Raw genomic sequence first — 9,995 nt, forward strand, 5'->3', positions numbered from 1 at the left:
ATACAGACTACAACATGGATGAAACACAAAAAGAATGCTAAGCAAAAAAAAGCTACAGACAAAAGACCATCAATTATATAATTCTATTTATAGGAAATGTCCAGAAAGGTAAATAAACATAGACAGAAAGTAGATTATTGGTTATCTGGGATTGAAGTGAGAACAGTCACTGCAGATGGCCACATAAGATCCTTAGGAAGTGATGGAAATAGTGTAAAATGAAACAGTAGTACTAGCTGCACAACTGTAAGCTTACTAAAAATATTTGAATCGTACACTTAAAATGAGTGAACCATATGGCATATATATTAAACCTCAAGTTTTTTAAAGCTAATTTTTTTTTTCAGTTGATTTGAAAGGCAGAAACAGATTTTATCTGCTACTTCATTCTCCAAATGCCTTCAATAACCAGAGCTGAGCCAGGCTGAAACCAGGAGCCAGGAATGCCACTGAGGTTTCCCTAGGTGGCAGGGACTCAAGTAGTTGAGTCATTATCCACTGCCACCCAGGATGTGAAGGAAACTAGATTGGAGGTAGAAAAGTTAAGTACTTGAACTGGGAATCTTTGATAATGGTCAAATGTCCAGCCCTTAAGAAACAATAACCTAAATCTTAACTATAATATGAGACTATTAACACTTTAAGAGCTTAAATTTTCTTATCATCCCATCTCTCTCTCTCTCTTTTTTTTTTTTTTTTTTTTTTTTTTTGGACAGGCAGAGTGGACAGTGAGAGAGAGAGACAGAGAGAAAGGTCTTCCTTTGCCGTTGGTTCACTGTTCCAATGGCCGCCGCGGCCGGCACACCGCGCTGATCCGATGGCAGGAGCCAGGAGCCAGGTGCTTTTCCTGGTCTCCCATGGGGTGCAGGGCCCAAGCACCTGGGCCATCCTCCACTGCACTCCCGGGCCACAGCAGAGGGCTGGCTTGGAAGAGGGACAACCGGGACAGAATCCGGCGCCCCGACCGGGACTAGAACCCGGTGTGCCGGCGCCGCTAGGCGGAGGATTAGCCTAGTGAGCCGCGGCGCCGGCCCCATCTCTTATATTTAACAAAGTATCTAAAAAAAACTAACTTAGAACTGAAAAATGAACTCATCATAACTAAATGCCTTTCTAAAAAATAAAAACGGGGGGGGGGGGGGGGGAGCCTGGCACTGGGATGAAAGTGGATTAAGATACAGCCTGAAATGCTAGCATTCCACAAGGGAGTACCAGCTTGAGCCCCGGCTGCTCCACTTCCCATCCAGTCCCCTACTAATGTGCCTAGAAAGCCAGCATTAAGACAGTCCAGGTATGCGGATTCCTGACGTCCACGTGGGAAACCCAAATGGAGTTCCTGGTTCCTGGCTTCAGCCTAGCTCAGCCTTGACAATGGCAGCCACATGGGGAGTGAATCAACGGATAGAAGATTTTTTTCTGTCTCTCCCTCACGTTATCTTTCAAATAGATAAATCTAAAAACAAAACAAATGGGGGAAAAAAAAAAAAAAAAACATGAAAACCCTAAGAGTCCTATACAATTTTACTAACCAGAATTTTGTTTAGAGCCTGATGATCCTCCATGTTCTATCTTTGCCTTCTTCTTCTTCGATGATGAGGATGATGATTCAGAAGATACTGAACGCTTTTCCACTACAGGAGTATTAAGAGCTCGTTTTCTGAACAGCTCCCGTTCTCTCAACAAGCTTGGATCCATAATGCTGTAAAGAATAAAATATCTGTAAGACAAATTCAAGTCACTCAAATCTATATGCCAAATCCAAAGATCAACAAGTTCCTTCCCAAATAAAATTACAATTTATTATTAGTTCTCCGGCATTTACATTTACTCACTTATTCATCAACCCAAAAAACACTTAGTAAGGCTGGCATTGTGTACAGGTTAAGCCACCACCTGCAATGCCAACATCCCACATGAGCACGGGTTCAAGTCCCAGCCACTCTGCTTCAGATCCAGTCCCTGCTCATGTGTCTGGGCCTTCCACACATATGGGAAAACCAGACAGAATTCTGGACTCCTGGCTTCAGCCTGGCCCAGCCACTCAGGAGTAAACCAGAGGATGGAAGATCTCTGTCTCTCCTTCTCTGTAACTCTGCCTTTCAAATAATTTTTTTTTCTTTTTTAAAGCAAAAAGATCCTAGTTTAGCAGGAATAGAGACAATGGCTATAAACAATTGAATGGAAAAATGACCATTTTACCCATATATGGTAAATTTTAAAATAACCACGGGTCATTAAAATTATAGTAGTATAACTTTTTTTTTTTTTTTTTTTTTTTGACAGGCAGAGTGGACAGTGAGAGAGAGAAACAGAGAGAAAGGTCTTCCTTTGCCGTTGGTTCACCCTCCAATGGCCGCTGCAGCCGGCGCACTGCGGCCGGCGCACCGCGCTGATCCGATGGCAGGAGCCAGGAGCCAGGTGCTTTTCCTGGTCTCCCATGGGGTGCAGGGCCCAAGCACCTGGGCCATCCTCCACTGCACTCCCTGGCCACAGCAGAGAGCTGGCCTGGAAGAGGGGCAACCGGGACAGAATCCGGCGCCCCGACCGGGACTAGAACCCGGTGTGCCGGCGCCGCAAGGCGGAGGATTAGCCTAGTGAGCCGCGGCGCCGGCCAGTAGTATAACTTTTTTTCTGAAGATTTAGTTTGAAAGTCAGAGTTCCAGAGACAGGAAAAAGAGATCTTCTATCCACTGGTTCACTCCCCAGATGGCCCAACATCCAGGACCAAGCCAAAGTCAGGAGCTTCTTCCAGGTCTCCCACATGGGTGGCAAGGGCCCAAACACTTGGGCCATCTTCAATTGCTTTTCCCAGGTCATTAGCAGGGAGCTGGACAGAAAGTGGAGCAGCCAAGAAATGCACCAGTGCCCACGTGGGTGGGCTGTCACCGCCACAGGCAGTGGCTGTATCCCCTATACCATGATGCCCACCCGTGGTATAACATTTTTAACCACTGGTTTGACAGAGGTATAAAACAAAGTTTTACAAACTGTATTTGCAGCAATACTGGTACACACAGGCATTTTTTATTTTGGGGTTTCTTTCCTCTTTAATTTTAGCTCCTACACATAATGAAGAACACGTAATATTTATCCTTCTGTGTCTGGCTTATTTCACTCAACACAGTATCCTCCACTTGCATCTATTTTGCTCAAATGGTAGAACTTCATTCTTTTTTATAGCTGAATAATATTTCACTGGGCATATGTACCACATTGTCTTTATCTAGTCATCTGATGGACACCTTGGTTGATTCCAAATTTTAGCTACTGTGAAAGAGCTGCTATAAACATCCTGGTACAGGTACCTCTTTGATACAATGTGTCCCAGTCTTTTGGGTATGCACCCAATAGTGGCAATGCTGGATCATATAGCAAATCCATTCTAGTTTAAGAAAAGTCCATACAGTAATTTACATTCCCATCAACAATGTGTAAGTGTTCCCCTTTCTCTACACTCTCTACACCCTGACCAGCATTTGTTATCCTTTGTGTTTCGGACTTTAACCATTTGGACAGGGTTGAGGTGTTATCTCATTGTGGGTTTGTTTTTTTTTTTAAGATTTTATTTATTTATTTGAGATGCTGAGTTACAGACAGTGAGGGAGACACAGAGAAAGGTCTTCCTTCCATTGGGTCACTCCCCAAGGGGCCACAACGGCTGGAGCTGCACCAATCCAAAGCCAGAAGCCAAGTGTATCTTCCCAGTCTCCCATGTGGGTACAGGGACCCAAGCATCTGGGCCATTTTCTACTGCTTTCCCAGGCTATAGCAGAGAGCTGGACGGGAAGAGGTGCAGCCAGGACTAGAACCAGCGCCCTTATAGGATGCCGGCAATGCAGGCAGAGGATTAACCTACTGTGCCACAGCTCCGGCCCCCTCATTGTGATTTTGATTTGCATTTCCCTAATGGCTAGTGATGTTCAGCATTGTTTTAAATAAATGTATTACTTGTTATAAAGAGTTTCAGAGAGAAATCTTCCATCTGCTAGTTCATTCCCTAGATGACTACAATAGGCAGAGCTGGGCCAGGTCAAAATCAAGAGCTTCTTCCAGGTCTCCCACATGAATAGAAAGAGTCCAAGCACTTGGGCCATCCTCGGATGGTTTTCCCAGGCTCAGCAGGGAGCTGGATCTGAAGTGGAGTAGCCAGGACATAAACTAGCACCCACATGGGATGCCAGCATTGTAGGTGGCAGGTTTACCCATTACATGACAACGCTGCCCCAAGCATTTTTTCATATACTTGTTGGACATTTGTAATTTTTCTTTTGAGAACTCTCTGTTGAGGTCCTTTGCCCATTTCTTTAACTGGATTGGTTGTTCTGTTGTTGAGTTTAAGTTGCTGTTGTATGCTGGATATTAATCCTTTGTTGGTTGGGTAGCTTGCAAATATTTTTTTCCCATTCTGTTGGATGTCTCTTCATTACAGAACATTTCCTTTGTTGTGCAGAAGCTTCTGAGTTTGATGTTTAGTTTTGCTTTTGTTGCCTGCTATGGCTTTTGTGTTTGTCTAGTTCTAAAATTACAACTCTGAGCAATTTCAGTACAACTAGGGAAGCTATCAATCAGTAAGAATTTTTAAAACATTCCTGTTTTCTGATCCACCCTAGAACCTTGTAGAGAGTCTAAGAAGAGCTCAAGCTAATTATGTGACTGAATCTGACACTCTTAATGTTAAGTCAGAAGAAAGAAGACTACCTTATACAATCACACATCGCTTAGTGAGAGGAACACATATTGTTGCTAGGTGACTTAGTAACTGTGCAAATACCAGTGTGCTACACAAACCTAGAGACTACAGATCACTCTATATGGCCTCTTTGCAACCAAGAAATATCATAAGCAGGAGATGAGGATATGAGGCTGTTCCTAGTTTAACATGCAATGCTGTTTTACAATAAACTATCATTTTTCTAAGTTATTTCATTTATTTAAAGGCAGAATTACAGAAAGAGGGAGAGACAGTTCTTCCACCCATTCATTCACTCCCTAGATGGCCACAACAGCCAGAGTTGAACCAGGCCAAAGCCAGGAGTCTAGAGCTCCAACTGGGTTGCCCACGTGTGTGGCAGAGACCAAGTCCTTGGGCCATCTTGTGTTGCTTTCTTAGGTACATCAATAGAAAGCTAGACTGGAAGCAGGGCAGCCAGGACTTGAACTGGTGCTCTGATATGGGATGCTAGCAGCACAGGCAACGGCTTAACCCACTGTGCTATATCATCCACCCCTACAGTCAACTTTTTAGAAGCAAAAAACTTTAAAAGGGTGTCTGGTCTCACAGTTTAGCATCCCAATAGGGGAGAATCTTAAGTTTGAGCCCTGAAGTGGACGACACTGTAGTGCAGCAAGTTAAGCCAGTCTGCATTGCTGATATCCCATATGGTGCTGGTTCAAGTCCCAGCCACTCTGCTTCTAATCCAGCCTCCTGCTAGTGCACCTGGGAAAGCAGCAGAGGATGGCCCAAGTGTGCTGCAGCCATTTGGGGAGCAAACCAGCAAATGAAAGATCCCTCCCTCTCTGTAACTCTTTCAAATAAACAAACCTTTAAGAATAAAAAAAAAAAAAAAAAAAAAACTTGAGCCCTGGAGCCAGCATTGCGACATGCCAAGTTGAGCCACATACTGTGACACCAGCATCCCATATGGAAGCCAGTTCAAGTCCTGGCCACTCTGCTTCTGATCCAGCCTCCTGCCAGTGCACCTGGAAAAGCAGCAAAGCATGACCCAAGTCTTTGGGCCCTTGCGCCTACCTACGAGACTGGGATGAAGCTACTGGATTCAGCCTGACCCATTCCGGATGTTGGGGCCATCTGGTGAGTAAACCAACAGAAAGAACATCTGTTTCTCTCCTTTTCTCTGTAAAACTGCCTTTCAAATATATAAAATAAACCTTAAAAAAAAATTTTGAGCCCTGGCTTTGTTCCTCATTCCAGCTCCCTGCTAATTCATCTGGGAAAGCAGCACAAGATGGCCAAGTGCTTGGGCCCCTGTCACCCATGTGGAAGACCTAGAATGAGTACCAGGCTCCTAATGAGAGCATCTGGAGAGTTTAGCAGTGGATGGGAGCTGTCTCTCTCCCAAGTAAACAATTTTTTTTAAAGATTTACTTATTTATTTGAAAGTCAGAGTTACACACAGAGAGGATAGGCAAAGAGAGAAGTCTTCCATTTGCTGGTTCACTCCCCAACTGGCCACAATGGCCAGAGCTGTGCCAATCTGAAGCCAGGAGCCAGAAGCTTCCTCTGGGTCTTCCCATGCGGGTGCAGGGGCCCAAGGGCTTGGGCCATTTTCTACTGCTTTCCCAGGACATAGCAGAGAGCTGGTTCGGAAGTGGGGCAGCCGGGTCTTGAACTGGCACCCATACGGGATGCCGGCACTGCAGGCAGCAGCTTTACCCACTATGCCACAGCGCCGGCCCCAATTTTTTAAAAATTTAAGATAAAAAAAAAAAAACACAAATAACACACATAATTGAATATTATATACATAATTGTCTGGTATGCTCTTATACAACTGGTAGCACAGGTTTGTTTAGACCAGCAATGCCACAAACACAAGTAATGCATTGTTTTGTGACATTCTAACATTACTAGGCAGCAGGAATTTTTTTAGTTCCATTATAATCTTGAGACTACTACCATTTATTTTAGTTTGTTATTTATTTAGTTTGTTATTGAATGAAATGCCATTAATGTGGCGTATACTTTGAAAGTGTTTAAGCACAGGAAAGCTCAGGAAATTTTGTTAAGCAGACGAATGGAAAATATACCTTCGAATTGCTCTATCCTCACTGGCTCCACCAGCCTTATTAAATGTTTTCTGTATGTAAGGCACTGGGCACTAAGCCTTGAAAGATTCTGGAAGAGAAATCCTTGCCTTCCAGCAGCTCAGATTTAAGATGAAGTCTCGAGCACTTTGCTCTAAAAACAATGAACAGGGGCTGGTGGGTAAAGCCACCACCTGCAAGGCGGCATCCCAAATGGGTGCCAGCTCAAGTCCTGGCTTCTCCACTTGTGATCCAGCTCCCTGGTTAATGGCCTGGGAAAGCAGTGAAAGACGGCCCAAGTGTCTGGACCCCTGTCACCCACATGGGAGACCCAGAAGTTGTTCCTGGCTCTAGGCTGTCTCAGCCCTGGCCATTGCAGCCACTTGGGGAATGAACCAGCAGATGAAGATCTGTCTCTCCCTCTAAATCAGACTTTAAATAAATCTTTTAAAAATGAATGAAATGTGAACTGAAGTGCTAAGAATTAGAAATACACCGCACTGATAAGGACTAATCAGAGTGAACTTCAGTAAGAACAGTCACTGTACCACAACGCAAACATCTACCTTCTCTGAGTTTTGATTCCTAACAGTCACACAGCCAGGCAATCCATAAAACCTCTCTAGATCCAACTTCCTAAGTAAAATAAGGACACTACCAATGCTGTCTACATCTAGTCCAGCAGTAAGAAGAAAGTGACACTGGTTTTTTAAATATTTTAAAGACAAAGTGACAGAGAGGGACAGATCTTTCATCTGCTAGTTCACTCCCCAAATGCCAGGTATGGGGCAGGCCAAAGCCAAGAGCCAGGAACCTCATCCCGCTCTCCCACGAGGGTGGAAGGGCCCAAGCACTCAGGTCATCTTCCTCTGCTTTCCCAGACACATTAGCAGTGAGCTGGATTGGCACCCACATGGGATGTCGGCATCACAGGTGACAGCTTAATTTGTTATGCCACAATCCCAGTGCCAAAACTGATTTTTTAAAGCCATATAAATAAGTTATTTTGGTATCACTATTTAAAGATCTGAAGAGAAAAGAATGATTCTTGTGGTGTGAGGAAGGCAGTTTTGGGAGGTGGGATGGTATGAGGACAGCAACAAGAAAGTGAGATTCATAACTGAGAAGATGGGGACAACAAGCAGGTTGTGAACTTTTTTTTTTTTTAAGATTGATTTATTTAGGGGCTGGCGCCATGGCTCACTTGGTTAATCCTCCGCCTGCGGTGCCAGCATCCCATAAGGGCGCCGAGTCCTAGTCCCGGTAGCCCCTCTTCCAGTCCAGCTCTGTGCTGTGGCCCGGGAGTGCAGTGGAGGATGGCCCAAGTGCTTGGGCCCTGCACCCCATGGGAGACCAGGAAGGAGGCACCTGGTTCCTGCCTTTGGATCAGCACATCGCCGGCCGTAGCAGCCATTTGGGGGGTGAACCAACGGAAGAAAGACCTTTCTCTCTGCCTCTCTCTGTCAAATAAAAAAAATTTAAAAGGAGGTTTATTTATTTGAAAGTCAGAATTAGAGAGACAGAAGAGGAAACAGCAACAGCTGTGACTGGGCTCAGCCTAAGCCAGGAGCTTCTTCCAGGTCTCCCACATGGGTGCTGGGGCCCAGGCACTTGGGCCATCTCCCACTGCTTTTCCAGGCCATTAGCAAGGAGCTGAATCGGAAGTGGAGCGACTGGAAACCGAACTGGCACCCATATGGTATACCGGCACTGCAGGCAGCCCCAGCTGAGCCACAGCACAGGCCCCAGGTGGTGAATTTCTGAAACAGGAAACCTTTCTAACGGTTTATCTCACTTTGTAATGACAGGTAGATAATCTAGGCTTTTAAAGAGGACTTTAACATATTTTAAATAAAGCCCAACAGTCTAGCAAAGCCTAAATGGTTAACAGTTCCAGATCCTCATAACTCTGGGAGACAACAGATGACCCAGTTGTTACTAGTTTAATATGTGAAATCCAAAACTAAGGCGGTAGGGTGAGATTGACACACGCCAATAAACCAGGATCCGAATACCCTGACTCCTACAAGTTGAGCGCTGGAATGCCCGCAGATGAAGATCTTTCACCACCCGACGCTCCGCCTAGCTTTACCTGCCTGTACCGACTTCGACATTTCTGAACTGACCTCTGTAGCCAACAGGACGCGACACTATGCCCGATTTACATTTACAAACACAGCAGCACGACACAGACCGCTGAGTGTTTCCGCAGATGGAAACCGGGAGACAGACCCACACCCCACGACTCGCCCTCTTCCAGCCTTTCGCGGCTTTCCCGGCCTCAGCCCCAGGGGTGCCCGGCTGACCGACGGCGCAGAGGTGCGCCCAAGGGGGACCCCGGCGTCCTGCCGGGGCAGACGCCTGCAGAGTTCTCCGGAAACTCCTGTAATTACAGACCACGAGCGCGGGCTCCCCGAGGCAGCTGGAAAGCCGGTCCGGGTGTGAGCAACTCAATCACAGCCTCGGCGGGCAGGACGCCGTGGCGCCCCGAGCCGCACACGTGCGGTTCGCTCGGCCCACGAGGGGCTCAACCCGCGCGCGACCCCACTGCCGATTTCCCCCTCTTTTCAACCCAAAAGTTTGTCCCGTGAGCCCCAGGCCTCAAAGACAGAGCGCCCACGGAGCTGTTAGCGTGTCCGAAGGGTCCCGAGACCCAGCCCCACGAAAAGTGAGGACCTGCGAGGAGAGCCGCGTCGCGGGGCGAAGAACAACAGGCCAGGGCTCGCGCCCCTCACCTGGCGGTCGCAGCCCTTACCAGAGAGAAGAGGGCAGCCCCACGCGACCCGCCGCCGACTCCCTGCGCCTCCGCCTCGGCCAGCCGTCCCCGCCGGCGCTGCCGTGGCTTCCCGCTCCTCGTCAGCGCCCTCGCCAGCCTGCGCGCACGCCCAGCGCCGACCCGCCAGCTCAGGGGTCTCGCCACTGGCGGCGGCGGCGGCGGCGGCTCCGCCCCGCCCGCCACTTCCTGATAAGGCAGCTAGGATCAGTCCCGGCAGCCACCGCGGCGCCTTCGCTGCCGAGAACGCGCATGCGTCATCGCGTACCCCGCGAGAGTAACCGCGGGAGCTGAACAAGCCGGCTCGGGCGTCGGGATCTCCATGACAACGGGAAGGTGGCTGGGGCGGGGCGGAGGCCGGGACTCAGGTGGGAGGCGGTGCTAAAGAAGATGGACGCAGCCTGTCTGTGCCGAAATTCGAAGTTAGGAAGTCCTCTTTCGGCAGGCAGGCTCTGGA

General features: G+C 47.5%; 1 protein-coding gene across 1 annotated transcript in view; it reads right to left on the minus strand.

Annotated features, from left to right (window-relative positions):
• The window catches only part of GTF2E2 (general transcription factor IIE subunit 2), an 85,854-nt gene extending 76,111 nt beyond the window's left edge, over nucleotides 1-9,743 (minus strand). Inside the window, exons 1-2 of the mRNA XM_070068516.1 lie at nucleotides 9,521-9,743; nucleotides 1,530-1,699 (exon numbers count right to left, since the gene is read on the minus strand). Coding sequence (XP_069924617.1) covers nucleotides 1,530-1,695 — 166 coding nt within the window. The 5' untranslated portion in view covers nucleotides 1,696-1,699; nucleotides 9,521-9,743. The remainder of the gene's footprint in view (nucleotides 1-1,529; nucleotides 1,700-9,520) is intronic.
• Nucleotides 9,744-9,995: the final 252 nt, after the last annotated feature.

Source organism: Oryctolagus cuniculus, chromosome 2, assembly GCF_964237555.1.
Source record: "Oryctolagus cuniculus chromosome 2, mOryCun1.1, whole genome shotgun sequence".
Lineage (NCBI taxonomy): Eukaryota > Metazoa > Chordata > Mammalia > Lagomorpha > Leporidae > Oryctolagus > Oryctolagus cuniculus.